Raw genomic sequence first — 15,172 nt, forward strand, 5'->3', positions numbered from 1 at the left:
TTAGCATACACGTCCCCCATGCCAAGCTCAGAGTGAACGTACCTCGGCACTCTGTCCGCGTGAGTGTACTCTGATAACCAGGTCGGCACTGACAGGTGTAAGAGCCCTGCGTATTAATACACTCGCCACCAGCACAAGGGTTCTTCTCACATTCATCAACATCTGCAAAGCACGGTATATTTTAGTAGAAGTTAGATGGCCATAACTCCAAAATCATTTTGTTGGTTTCCTTTACATGTTAAAACACTTTCAAGAAATAAATAGCGTAATGAAAGTTTCCTTTTTTTTCCCACTACAATAACAGTGCCACCAGCCACTTGAAGACTAGTTGGGTCAAGCAGTTAAAGTGTATTATTTTTCTGGTGTCATTCTTCAGAGTAAAATGCCAAATAGTAGCAACTCAACACTCCAAGCTAATAAACATTTTCTCTTCCCTGGGTCTGGTCTAAGGGAATCAAACAGACTAACACTTCAGAAGCGGCTTCTGGGCAGGATTCCGAGTGTCTCTTGAAACTCACTATTTCAATAAAAAGAAGGCCCAACCATATCTAAGCATTCCTTTCTGAGTTGCTTTAACAGTATTACAACAAACCATGAAGCTATCACAGTTTAAAGGACACGTCTCGCCCACCACTGGGGATGCCACCACCGTCACCTTGCTCCCAGACAGGCTCTCACTAGTTTTATAGTCATTTGGAGCTACTGGTATACTTACAGGTAAACTGGCTTTTATTCCTCTGCAAAGATGAGGAAGCTAAGGCTTATGGAAGACAACCCACTTGTCTGAAGTCACAAGCTTCTTGTGGCAGATGCTGGTCTGATCTCAACCCTGAGCTAGATGTCCCCTCTCCCACCTAGCTCTGGAGGACCTCTAAGGATTGAAGCACTCTCTCCTAATGGGCTACTCGAAGGGGCTTTCAAAAACATTTTATTCTTGTGTCAGATTTCCTTCCTTCACTAACTTGACTGCCTTGTCAACAACTTAAAGTTCCTTGCTTCAGTCTTTAACGACTAACTGGACAGAATTGGTGAGTTATTCATTCAAATTAGTAACATACACAAAGTTTCATAATTTGGGGGTATTTTTAATGCTCTGTTTTAACGGTCAGGCTTCAAAACGATGTCTTCAGTTAGAGTTACCAGCAATGCCTTGAATTTATTTTACAATGAAAGTTAAAAGCCACTATAGTAGGCATAGGATTTTCCTGGTGGCTCAGTGGTAAAGAATCTGCTGGTCGATACAGGAGACTGGCTTTGATCTGTGGGTCAGGAAGATCGGCTAAAGAAGGAAATGGCAACCCACTCCAGTGTTCTTGCCTGGGGAATCCCATGGACAGAGTAGACTTGTGGGCTACAGTCCATGGTGTCGCAAGAGTCAGACTCGACTTAGCAACTAAACAACAACAAACAATAGTAGGCATAATAATGCCCCCACAGACATGTTCATGTCCTAATCCCCAGAACCTGTGAATATGCTACACGGCAAGGGGAGTTAAGCTAAGCTACTAGTTGGTAGAATATCCACTCCTCCTGAAATACATAGCTGGGCTGGGCTGGGCTGTGCTTAGTCACTCAGTTGTGTCTGACTCTTTGTGACCCCATTGTCCATAGCCTACCAGGTTCCTCTGTCCATGAGGATTCTCCAGGAAATAATACTGGAGTGGGTTGCCATGTCCTTCTCCAGGGGATCTTTCCAACCCAGGAATCAAACCCAGGTCTCCCACATTGCAGGTGGATTCTTTACCAACTAAGCCACCAGGGAAGCCCAATATACAGCTGGGTCCAGTGTAATCACAAAGATTCTTAAACATGAAGGAGAGTATTAGAAGAGAGAACCAGAGAGTTAGAGAGAAATTTGAAGAAGCTACACTGCTGGCTTTGAAGATGAAGAAACAGCCCTTCAGCCAAGGAAACAGACAGCCTCTAGATGCTGGAAAAGGCAGAGACATGGATTCTCTCCAAGAGCCTCCGTAAGGAACACAGCCCTGCTGACACCTTGATTTCAGCCCAGTAAGAACTATGTCGGACTTCTAACCTATAGAAATATAAGATAATAAATCTGTGCTGCTTTAAAGCCACAAACTTTGAGGCAATCTGTTCCAGCAGCCATGGAAAACCTATCCAGTCGTGAAGCAGAGCTGCAGCAGCCTCTCGGTGCCAGCGCAGTGGTTCACCACGTACCAATGCACTCCCCACGGAGGTCCAGCTGGAATCCTTTGTTGCACTCACACCGGTAGCTCCCGGGGGTTGGGATGCAACGTCCATTTTGGCAGAGATAGCGAAAGAGCTGGCAGTAATCAGTGACGTTGACTGGTAGCACCCCTAAAAGAACAGCATGAGACCCCATTAAAATTATTTAAAATTAGAGCATCTTTCATCAGCACTGAATTCCATAGTAACAGGGAAGATGCTGAACCTTAAAGGAAGGAGGACACTCATTGGGCAAAGTTTATCTGGTACCAACAGAGAGTGCTTCCATTCCTGCCTACAGAGAGTACCTGTGCATCCCGGCACGTGTGGCCAGGTATTGCAGCCCAGCAGTAGCCTGCTCCTCTGCCCGCTTCTCCCTCCCCCTCTCTCTGCCTCATGTTCAAGCCACCAGTTGGCAGGAAAAGTTCTTAATGTCTAACTACTTGCAAAATTGCTTTGCATGATATATAACCCAAAGTGTAATTTTACACCTCCCCTCTATGAATCAGATTTAAATCTCTCCCACAATATCAATAACAAAAGGATGCTAATTTCTGGAGAATATGAAACTGTTCATTTTCCTCTAGGCAATAGGCCAGTTGAGAAATTTATACATGAGACTGTGTAAATGAAATATTTAAGAATTCTAAACTTAATGACTTAAGCAGCATAAATAACCACAACAAAATTAATCTGATTAATGCAAGAAAAGTAACTGATGACTTTTTGAATTCTTACTTGGTGGTTCCCGCGATGGATACGGATACTCCACTGGTGGTCGAGGGATCATGATTTGAGGCCCAGCAGGAAAGCCAGGAGGGACAGGGTGAACGGGAGGAACGGGGCCAAGGGGTGGAGGAGGATATCCTGGCCTCTCGGGAACTACCATAGGGACGGAGCACAACTTGTTGAAATCCTCTGGAAAAAACACAACACAATAGCTGAGCTGCAACATATGTCACAGGCCCATGGGAATCACCCTGACTGTTTAAAGGAATTCTGAATAAAACTGATCCACAAATGACATAGGTCGACTGAAGAAAAGGCAAAAAGCCAACAGACTTCATTCCCATCCCTAATACCTAGAGCAGCAATCACGCAGAAACAATAATTCAAAACCAAAAAAAAAAAAAAGAAAAACTTCCCATGGTAGTACCACATACCCCTCCTAAAACCTAAGAAGTCTTTAGCTATGTCAAAATTGACCTCAAGGCAGAACAGAATAAGATGCCACGATCTCCACCCAGTCTTCCCACCCATGGCTCCCACAGGGCTCTAAAGAACACATGATTTATTTGATGTACATTGGAAGGCTGCTGGTGGTCTTTAGCGGGGATGAGGCATGATCAGATGAACATTTTCAGAAGATGATTCTCATTGGCATCTGGAGAATGTACCAGAGAGAGACAAGGCTGCTGCAGAAGACCAAGGGCAAGACGAGGATGGCTGGACCAGGGAGCTAATGATGGAACCGGAGAGAAGTAACCACATTTGAAGCATATTTAGAGTTAAGATAGATGGATTGTGCTCAGGGAAGGAGTAAATGTCAGTAAATAAGGGAATAGGAAATCATAGGAAATTCATAGCTGAGGAGAACAGGAAATCAGGAGTGAGTTGTAGTTTTCCACTTGAGAAACAATGTTGATGTTGGTGCCGTCTGCTGAGATGGGAAAAACTGTGATGGAAGCAGATTTAGTGAATAGAAGTCAAAGGCTGAACAGATGAATTCTGAGACATCAGACATCCACGTGGAGATGTCACATAGCACTTTTATAAGAGAGTTTGAGGCCTAGAGAAGAAGTCAGGGCTGCTGATAAGTTTGGGGGTTATCAGTGGACAGGTGGTGTTTAAAGTCATGGGGATGGGTGAGTTCCCATGAGGAAGGTGTGGTAAGTGAAGAGAAGGGAGTAAGGAGACAGAGCCTGAAGAATACCTATTTGTAAAAGACAAAAAAACTGACAGAGAAGAAACAGCCCACAGGGCAGAAGGAGCACCAAGGGTGATGATCACTGTTTTCCCTATGACTGCACATACAGACTGATTCCTACTTTCCACAATGCCAGATCTTTATTAGAATAAATCATGTTTAGACTTGTGGCACATTTCAGGGGTAGGGGGAATGGGGAGGGAGACTTCCAAATTGGTATTTTAAAGCAGTATTCAAGTTTCAAGAAGGGTATTTACTTAACTATCCACTTTCATGTTTCCTACAAATAGCCGGATTTTGTCATAGTTCTCTTCAAAAGGCAAACTACATGATTTTTAAATTTTCTTTTTCTCTCTTTCCAGAATGTTGATGATTTTATTACCTTTGTCACACAGGAATTCTCCCATAGATACTTTCCATGCTACCTTCATCCATTAATAGAAATTAGGCTAGTATTTTTATTTTCCTTGTGGACTAAAATCTGACTTATTCAATGACACAGTAATATGTCTTACTGAAATGTATGCATATTTCAACCTCATTGGACATACTGTCCATTAACATTTGGCTAAACATACCTAGCTACCATGTACTTTGTTGTTATTTTCTGATCCATTGCTGAAACTTTCTCAATCATATCTGACATTTCCAACTCAGATTAAGTTATGTTTTCAGATAATTCTATTACTGCATTATTGATCTGGAATTTTAACCCACAGAGATTCAGTAATGCCTGACTGTATTTGGAAAGGATTTATATGTTGTTTTATGCCTCCCTGAATCAGAATGCTATAATCCCTGTTTTCAAATCACAGTGATCTTTCTTATAGAATTATCACCTGGATGTGCCACATCCATCATTTCCTGGCTACCACTACGACTGTGCAGCATTCTAACCAAGGATCATATCTAACTCACAATTAATTCCTACTCTCAGCCTTACCTGGAAAATTGCACACAAGAGAAATTTATTAACTATGATAGATTTAGTTGAATTGCAATTGTACTTAGCTTCCAAGCACCAATCAATCTTCTTTTTTAAAGGTCTTTTAGGATTCCTATAAAAGACGTTGGATAGCTTATCAGCATTTCTGCTAATTAAGTAGTTATATTATTTTAGAGTGTGTCAGTAGCTCAGTCATGTCCAACTCTTTGTGACCCCATGGACTATAGCCTGCCAGGTTCTTCTGTCCATGGGAATTCTCCAGGCAAGAATACTGGAGTGGGTTGCCATTCCCTTCTCCAGGGGATCTTCCCTATCCAGGGACTGAACCTGGATCTCCAGAATTACAGGCAGATTCTTTACCACTGAGGCACCAGGGAAGCCCAAGCATGCCATTAAATTCATCTTAACCTCTCCATGAAAATATATCAGTCTGGGTTCTATACTTTTACCTACTTTAGTTTAGGAACTTTCCATTGAGCCCCTTTACATTTCAGAATCAGCAACATGGGGCTAATTTTGTTCAAATGATGTCCAGCTTTTCCATCTCTATTTAACTTGAAGATGAAACTGATAATTTTTTTTAAAGTGAAAAGCTGACCAATCTGAAATAATCCTTCCTATGTTATCATTCTTCATTAATTAAGAACCTAGAGCCTAGAGCTCTGTGGTATTGGTATGGAACATTTGAACAAAGAGCAAACACACACATCTACCTGAAGACGAGTTTGCTCTATCCATTTGCTCTACTCTGAGCCTGTCTTGGGGTTGCACAACTCTCAGTGGCACCCCTGGGAGAGCAGCTCCCTGGAAAATCATACAGGGGAACCAGGCCTTCTGCTCCACGTGCCCTGAAGTAAGTCTTCAGGCACATATGCCTACTCTAGTCCTCCTCCTCCTGTTCAAAGCCTGATCAAGACAGGAAAGAATTCACATCAATGCTGCTGATTCCTAAGTTAACATATATATTTAAAAAGCAACTCTCCGGATATCCATGCTGTATGTCTTGGTAGAAAGTCATGTGCTTCTAAACAGTGACCTACTATATGATTCCCCTAATGAACTAAGGAGGGAGCATTGTATTTTTAGGCTGTAGACAGTCAAAATATATGGCAATATATAGCTTGCTGTATGTTAAAATATATTGAAAAGACTTTCTTGCTTTTTAATCCATCTATATAATTCTCAATAATAAACAGAAATTTAAAAATAACATCTGTGAGCAGGTCTATAATCCATGATCATGGGGCATTCATAGTCTGTGAATAGCACACTCTGAAGTATTTCATTAACTCTGCATTCATCCATCCTCATATTGACTTTCTCTCCTAAAATTTCCCGATTGAAACACACTTTCAGGAACCAGACTGAGAAGAAACTATAACCCCAGTTTTTACTTACAACTGGTGGGAAAGATGTCACCTAATAAGTTGTACACTAACCGAATGCCTCCCATCAGCAAGTTTTTCCCAAGTACTGGTGCAGTGTTAAAAAAGCAGAAGGAATGTGGCACTGTAATGAAGACTGAGACCCCCGAATGAAATTTATCAGCTAGCAAAAAAGCAATACAGGAATACATATGGGCCCAAAGCTGAGCAGATGGTATCTGTATCATAGCAACGGTACAAACCTAGAGCACTGAGCTAGAAGGTAGCACTTCCCGCTGTGGCTATCTTGGGATGTGCATGGATTAGGTCGTATCTGAGTGAGAACTTAACCAACAAGAGGGCATATAACAGGTAGAGGTGGTAGGGGTGAGGAGTGGGGAGTAAGGACCTGAACTGAGGAGAAGTTTGAGAAGAAAGGATGCTTGAGTTTAGAAATGCACAGGCTGGGTTCAAGGAAAGCTGAATTATATAATTTAATTAGAAAATAAAGCTACTACGAAGAACAAGAATTAAAAGATGAACTGGGATCAGATTTGGAGACTTTTCTGCTAATAAGTAAAATTTTATTTTCAAGAAATGGAGCGACTTAGACCACCAGATAAGCCTGAGTTTATCCTAAGAAAAATTTTCTGGAAATCTTTCTCTACATTTTCCCCAGAGACAGTTTTTTAAAACTGAATTTCAATTGAGTTAGGCTCTGGAAAGTGTTCTGTGGCAGCTGTGGACTTTACAGAGACAAGGCAGGAGGCTACTCAAATAGTCCAGATGAGAGAAAATAAGCTTTACATGGAAACAAATAAGACATGGAAGAGAAATCAAAACAACAGCAACAAAAAATCAATAGGGCTACTTGGCAAGGAAGAAGAGGGGAGTGTCAAATATAAGGGCAGGAAGAAATGTATATCCACAATAACTCACCCGAAAGGCTCTGAATGGGTTGACTCTTATTCTAGTGAGCTTTTGAGCACCACATGAGAGCCGAAAGAAATACATGAGGATGAGGAAGAGCCAATTCTTCCAGACTGGTCAGGTTGCTAGCCAGTGGTAATTCGCAAGCTAAGTAAGATTCTAAGTACCTAAGCACAGTGTCACGTGCATGAACCTCTGTGTTTCCCCTGTTCACTACCTGGGGAAATTTCTCTGAAGGTCTTCTCTCTTATTTCCGTAATCTTATTCACTTACCCCGGTTTCCATAGAACTGCAGCATGCACATTATCACTGGGGCTTGCAGGGGTTGAGATGGGATGCTCTGGGGACAAATGGAAGGGCTCTTACCAGTTGCTCTGATGGGACACATCTCGGGGGCGACCGCGGCCCCGGGAGACCAGCAGCGGCCGACGTCGCAGCAGCACTGCATCTTGGTGATCGACTGCGGCAGCTGGTTGGAGCAGCGCCCGTTTGCCAGAGCCGTGTAACAGTATCCGGGGCGGACATCTGAGAAGACAAAGAAACCCCCACACATGCATCACGGAGATCAAACAGGGAAGGCTCTCTCCTGCCCCCACACCTCCACCTGTCCCTCCGGGGCTGGGGCGGGATGCCAGCAGCACGGAAGCAGCGGTGCCCTGGAAGGGAAGCTGTGCGCGCGGCGCCGGGAACAGCGCTCCCGTTCCTCCGCTCCGCCGTCTCACACCTTCTGCCCCTGAGCGCTGGGGCGCTTGGCCCAACTCCCGCATTCCATCCCCGAGGTGGGGACGGATGATTATAACCATATGGACCATCGGAAAAGAGAGATGAAGAAAATCACTGGCGGTGACAGGGTCGTGTCTCCATACTGAAGGGAGGCTATTGTCCTTCCTTTCAAACGACTTAAGTGACAAAGTGACTTTGAGCCACTCTAGGCAAATGTTGATACAAATCTATTTTAAAACAATATGAGGTCTGCATGATAGTCTACATTTCTAAAATTCTAAAAGATTTTAAAAAGATTTTAAAAAATTAGATTAAAAAATTCTAAAAGATTTTCTACAATTCTAAAAGATCTTATTTTTCAGTCTGAAACTATCAGACTTGTGAGATTGTTTTTCTGAAAAGGAATAAGCCACTTTGCAGTCAGATCCAACGCTTGTTAGTCAAGATTTCCTCTGGTCCTGAGGCCCTAACGGATTTGACAAGGCACTAATGATACACAGTTCAAAATGTACACAGTTGCAAGTTCTTAGTGCTAAAGGATACAATAATTCTTAAAGGAATTAAAAGTTTATTTTGGCAGAAAGGTATCTTCTCAAAGCAACAGAGGAAGATGTTTCTATGACGCTTTAAAAAGATTTATTGATGGCTGTGCCGAGTCTTCACTGCTGTGCCGGGCTTTCTCTAGTTGTGCAAAGTGGGGGTTAAACTTCGTTGTGGTGTGTGCACTTCTCATTGCAGTTGTTCTCTTACTGTGGGGCATAGGCTCTGGGCACACAGGCTTCAGCAGTGGCAGCTCACTAGAGCACAGTCTCAGCACACAGGCTTAGTTGCTCTGCAGTATGTGTGACCATCCTGGATCAGGGATCAAACCCATGTTCCTGGAATTGGCAGGCAGATTCTTTACCACTGAGCCACCAGGAAAGCCTATATATATATATATATATATAAAACTTTACTGGGTTACATCATGTCTGACTGTTGTGACAACATTGGAACACTGTAATACAACTCTGAGCTACCAGAAAAGAGCCTATGACAAAGGAGAAACCTAACAGTTCCATGACCCTTTGAGATCATACCATGGCGTAGCAGAGGCAGGGAGCCAACTGCAGAACACCTTGATCTGTCATATGTTAGGGGTATACCTCTCCAAGTAAAACGTAACTCTGTACAGTTCTATAAAATAAACTTTTGCAATGTAACCAATATTTTAAATGTAACCAGTATTTTGTCATATGAAGGAATACAACTGGGAAATTCTTTTGTAAGGTGAAGAATTTGTTTATAGTCAAAAACCTGTCCCTATGTTTCCTGTAAGCCTGAATATTAACCATCATTTGATCACACAGGATCAGGCCCATAATTGCTTTCATCTACATCATTCTTGAAAACCCAAAGCCTTAAAATCCTACAGGTTGCAATAAATTAATGAAATACAAGGAAAAAACCAAGGCTAACTTGGAAACACTTAAATTATTAACATCAGGTGAAGATGACTACAACAAACCTAGACAAATCATTAAGAGAAAATTGTGGGTCAGCTTTAAAGGATATGAGATTATTTCTAAAAAGTACTTAAAACCACTAGCATGTATGAGTATGCTTTCCAGAAATTTTTTGTGGTCCCAGCTCCTGCACCTTTGGTCAGACAAACAGTCTCAGCAAAGAGGCAGAACAAGTTTGATCCAGGGTAAATGAATGGAGAGGGGGGTGAAGACAAAGAATGCTCTGTGGAGATATGGGTGGCATCTCCCCTAGGAAGAAGGGGGAGAAACAGAACTTCCTGCTTCCTAATTTGCATTGCCTTAAAGCCACTAATACATCATATACTCCAGGATTAATATTTTGGGCATGAAAACCAAAGACTGTTAAGAATGGGAAGAGATGTTCAAAAACTGGCTTATATCCCAGCTTCAAGTGAATTTGGTGGTCAAAACCCAGTATAAACACTTGACCAAAATTTGTATATACAATTTTCAGTGTGGGCTATCTTTCAGAGCAAAACTGAGACCTACAGCTGCCAACTGCAAACTCCTAATGAGCTAATGTCTATTATTTTGCAAATTATCTATGATATTATTTTACTGCCCAGCTGGCTGACTTATATGATAAATCAGTTGGTCAGAGACTTTTGAACAAAATGGTGAATGCTGAGGCTGGAACAATTACCAACCACACTTGGGTTGCTGGCAGGTCCTGATTTATAAATGGCACCTGCATCTACAATAATCATTTTACTAATTTTTCTTTCTTTTTTTTTGAAGGAGGGGTTCTGTTAAGAGAATACACATTCACATAATTTATAACTGTAAAGAGAACCAATCGGAAGATTTGTGAAAAGCAGAAACCATTCAGAGGAATTGACCCTTGGACACACCAGCCTGAAGTTTTCCATGTCATCAGATGGCAGTGCCAAAGGAAATGAAAAGGAAATCATCTGGTACTAGATCACTTTGCCCAGAGGATATGGAGTGGCTTTAAAGTAATATAAAGATCTATGGGAATTGGAACTGAGGGGGAAGAATGGTAAGATTTGGAGGAGGGAAAGGGAGTTTGACTTCCCTGGTGGCTCAGATGGCAAAGAATCTGCCTGCAATGCAGGAGACTGGGGTTCAGTTGCTGGGGGTTGGGAAGATTCCCTGGAGAAAAGGGAGGCTGGAGGAACTGTAGACCTGGCCAAGACACTTGGCAGAAGTGGAGAAGGAAACTTTCTTCTTTTCTCCACTTCTGAATCACCTGGCCTTACTCTCTGGACCCAGAAATCACATTATATCAAAATAAATATATGATGGATTAAATGTGTGTTTGCAGGTCATCCTAGCCTGTCAACAGGTTTCCCCTAACCAATCACTAACACTAGTGTGGCCAACTGGGAGCTAGGAGCTGTGAGGCCCATGCTAGGTACACAGCATCTTAAGACTCCTAGGAATTGATGAGATTGAACACAATAATATGAAAAGACAACCCTACGAAAAGTACTATAAAGCGCCAAAGGAAGATCACGGAGCAAAAAATAAAATGCAATAAGACTGTAATATCTTTCAGGACAAAGGGAGAGGTGGGACTGGTGAGACCTGAGAGTTGCTGAACATGATAACAGAAGGTAACAGTTGGAATATCATGGTTCAAAGAGATGTCTAAGGAAGATACTACACTACATGATCTACACATGGGCTTTCCTACTGAATTGGAATTAGATTTACTAATTCCAAACAACCAACTTGCCAACAAACCTTGGATTTGTTCATAAGTTGGAGACTATACATATTTTCTTGCCACTGAGGATAATTTTAGGGGTCTTTGTGGTTTACCGAGGCAGGAAATATCAGCAGTAGAGAGGCAGAAATGTCATTGGGATCAATCAGCAGCAGAGAAGGCAGAAATGTCATTGGGATCATTCTATATAGCAAGTTGCTAATTATGGGTACCATGTAGTTCCAAGGAGGCAGAAACGGTGCTTGCCTAGGGGTATGGCAAGCAAAGGTTTACTGTATCCAGTGTTCATTTGGGAGGGGTCAGAAGCAGTGGGCGGGGTCTGGACTGTGAACTCAGCCCAAGTCGGAATATGAGCTCCCTCATTTATTAACTGCTTAAACAACTGGACCAAATAATTTATCTAAATTTCTTAAACCTTGGCTTTTACCCTTCTACAGTACTGTTTTGAACATTAAGTCATATAATTTCCATAAAATACCTCACACCTAGGAGGTGACCCAGGAATCTTAGTACCCTCCTTTTATAAAAAAAAGTTAATGTGGATATATCAGGCAGAAAGGAAAGAACTTTAAAAATGCAAACTCTCTGATATGTAAATGTGTTAAAATGATTAGAGCTAATCATTTTAATGCCATTTGTGCTCTTTGAAGGTTAACAACAAAAAAAATGTCTACCTATTATCTGGCCAGGAAAGAACTTCTGCTAAGCATATGCACTGGAGGTCATGTGCTCATTGGGATAGCATAGGGAGAAAAAGGAGCTACATCAACTGTACTTGCTATCCTTTTATGCAATTCCAAGATCTATGGATAGATTCTGGAAAACTAGGCCATCCAGGCACCACGACCATCGTTTCTAAGAAAAACCCAGATATGCTTCCCTCATGAGTTGATCTTATTCAAATGTCAACTGGGAGACTGCCCTCAGCTTTTATTATGTGTGACTAACTAAAAAGGAATTTAGAATTTTGGTGCAATTCTGTTTTGGTCTGAAATTCATGGCCTGTGGTGAGGATGTGAAGCTGTCTTTGAAAATTTGAGCCAGAAACAAACATCAAACGATAGCATTCATTTTTCTCCAGGGCCTTTCACCACAGGCTTCCTAACTTTGCCCTTATAATAAGAAATTACTTATGTCGATATTCAGATACTTACTGAGTGCCTACTACAGGTCAGGACTTGTACTGAGAACCACCACCAGGAACATAAGGATAGCAGTTAGTGTTTCTTAAGGAGAACTATCTTCTTCATTACAGAGATAAAAACACATAGAAACACAGAATTTCCCTATAAAACCATGTATAATGAGTGTATCCTTAGGTTTGGGATGGGGGGAGAAATCACTTTCAGGTAAGCTGATCTGGGACACCTTCAAAGACAGAGAATCTGCGGAGAAGTTGAAAGGAGGCTAGAGTTGGGGGGTGTATCCTGAGTGCTGCAACATGAATGAAGGAATTGCTATGAATGGCCCATTTTGGGGGTGAGAAGGGGAGACTATGATGACAAGTCTACAAGGTTGGAAGGGGTCAGAGAGTGCAGCTCCTTCACTATTGGGCTATGCATTCTTGAACTCCAACTTTATTCTAGAATACTGGACTTTGAAGGAAGTCTCAGCAACTATTAAATCCAGCAATTGTCAAATCTCTCTCTCTCTCTCTCTTTTTTGACAACAGAACCTCTTGTTTAATTGATATTTTACATGGAAGCCTAACACCCATCCAGATAAAAGGAAAATTGCCTAGCATGTGTTTATGGGGGTGGGGGTGGCAGGAAACTTTTCCACTCAGCCTACCCCTTGTTTTCCTGCCCCCTCTCCCATCCTAGCAATCCTAGAGGGCTTTGCAGTCCCATGCAGATTCAGTGGGACATACACTGAAAACCACTAATTACCAAATCCTAGTGGAAAACTACCAGAGGTTCTTGAGCAAGAGAGTTATTTAATCAAAGCATCATTTTAGAAAGATAAATCTAAAAGGTGGATTGTAGGGAAACCACAAAGCATGGATAACAATGAAGAGATTACTGCAAAACTTCTGACCTGAATTAACATAGGTTCCGGGAAATGACTGAAGGTGGGGGTAAAGAGAGAGGTGTCGAGGATGGCTTCCAGGTCTGATAGTCACATCGCTGCAAAGTTAATTTCACACTGAGTATATCTGTAGGGTCTTCTGGACCATCTCTTTATGGGAGGTAGAAATTTCAAAGCAAGACTGCAGGCGCCTCTGTTCTTTAAGAGAATGGTCAACTATTTAATAGATCTTCCTGAAAGCACATTTTACTTCAAGTAAGAATATGTATCTCCCTTAACAAGCTGTTTAGAATGATGTTTCTTATGGAACTGATTTAGAGAAACTGCACGCTGTTTATAATCACACCTACCTATGCATCTGGTACCGTCTGGAGAAGTATAAAAACCAGGGGGACATTTGCAAAAGTAACTGCTGACTGTGTTCGTACATTCGCCCCCATCACAGATTCCAGGAATAGTGCTGCATTCGTCAATATCTGGAATGAAAAGAAGAGCTTCAGTATTCTTAGGACACAGTATAAAACTGTCCATCATTCCAAGAATTCAAAGGTTAAGTCTTGTCAAATTGTGTCCCCAGAAGTAGTGATCTTCATAGAATAAAAGTTGCCTGTACTTGTTCAATCACCCAGTCGTGTCCAACTCATTGCAACCCTATGGACTGCAGCACGCCAGGCCTCTCTGTCCTTCACCAACTCCCAGAGTTTGCCCAAGTTCATGTGCATTGCATCAATGATGCTGTCGAACCATCTCGTCTTCTGACGCCCTCTTCTTCTGCCCTCAATCTTTCCTAGCACCACGAGGAAAAAAAAAAAAAACCTGCCCACGGAATTGTTAATTCAAAGTCAGGGTGCTTATTATTTCCATACAGGTTTACCCAAGAAATTTACCAAATTTGCAAGATTAGACCAATATGAAAGAAATTTTGCCTTTAAAATCTAAAATTGGACAGTTGTTTCAAGTCCCTACAGCATGCTAATGTTTCAAATATTTGTTTAAAATTTTGTTTTCCCTTTTCATGTTTTGCATTGAGTTAAGCTCCTTTTCTATTCACTCTATGTTCTGCATCGCTTCCTGAATTTTAGATCTGATTTTCCACAGACACTGAAACCCTACAGAGAAGACCATGTGGTCTGACTGCTGACCAAGACATGGCCAACTTGGTGTTCTCAGGGCCTCCCAAACTGGCACTATGATGATTTTCTGTGGGTTCAGGGAGTGAATTGTGGCAGACACTGAGACGCTACACCAGATACCCTTTCAGGGAATGACTTGTTGTCCCAGATCTGGGAGTGCCGTCCGGAGATGGCCTCCAGCTCTCAGCTCCTCTTGGGACTGCCTGAGCTCAGAGGGCTGTCTCATCTGAGCTTACATCCTTCCCAGGCGCCCACATCCACTGGCTGATTGTAGAGGACAGATAATGGTCTGGTCATATCGCTCCAAAGGGTACAACTATGAAAACCACTCAAATCCCCCAATCCCCTGTGGGGTCGGCTGAGGTCAGAGCTGTGGTTAGTCCTCAGGGCCTGAGGCCACTGGGTCTCCTTAAGGAAGCAGTGGGAGTTGCTTAAGACAAATCTGACCATTTCCTTCAAGGAGAGCTTTGCAAGAGCCACAATCAGACACTGACAGCTGTCAGTAGATGCAGCACCAGTGAGGGGAGAAAAGAAATTGAGGGCTTCCTGCTTAGGCTAAAAGTGAACTCAGAGCCCTGGGTATCTGCGTGGCCTCTTCTCTAAGACAAGTGGGGCTTTTTGCACTGACCTAGGGAGAGGGACAGTCTGACCCAAGCTTCCTGGAACACTGCAATGGCTAGACTGCCACTATGAGGTGTTTAAAAATAAGAACCTT

At 42.3% G+C, this 15,172-nt stretch overlaps 1 protein-coding gene across 1 annotated transcript in view; it reads right to left on the minus strand.

The window, feature by feature from the left end:
• FBN1 (fibrillin 1) overlaps positions 1 to 15,172 on the minus strand; it is a 261,970-nt gene that overhangs the window by 117,696 nt on the left and 129,102 nt on the right. The window contains exons 9-13 of the mRNA XM_043921055.1: positions 13,675 to 13,800; positions 7,724 to 7,882; positions 2,929 to 3,108; positions 2,182 to 2,322; positions 43 to 162 (exon numbers count right to left, since the gene is read on the minus strand). Of these exons, the coding sequence (XP_043776990.1) occupies positions 43 to 162; positions 2,182 to 2,322; positions 2,929 to 3,108; positions 7,724 to 7,882; positions 13,675 to 13,800 (726 nt within the window). The remainder of the gene's footprint in view (positions 1 to 42; positions 163 to 2,181; positions 2,323 to 2,928; positions 3,109 to 7,723; positions 7,883 to 13,674; positions 13,801 to 15,172) is intronic.

The sequence above is a fragment of the Cervus elaphus genome, chromosome 12 (assembly GCF_910594005.1).
Source record: "Cervus elaphus chromosome 12, mCerEla1.1, whole genome shotgun sequence".
In the NCBI taxonomy this organism is placed as follows: Eukaryota; Metazoa; Chordata; class Mammalia; order Artiodactyla; family Cervidae; genus Cervus; species Cervus elaphus.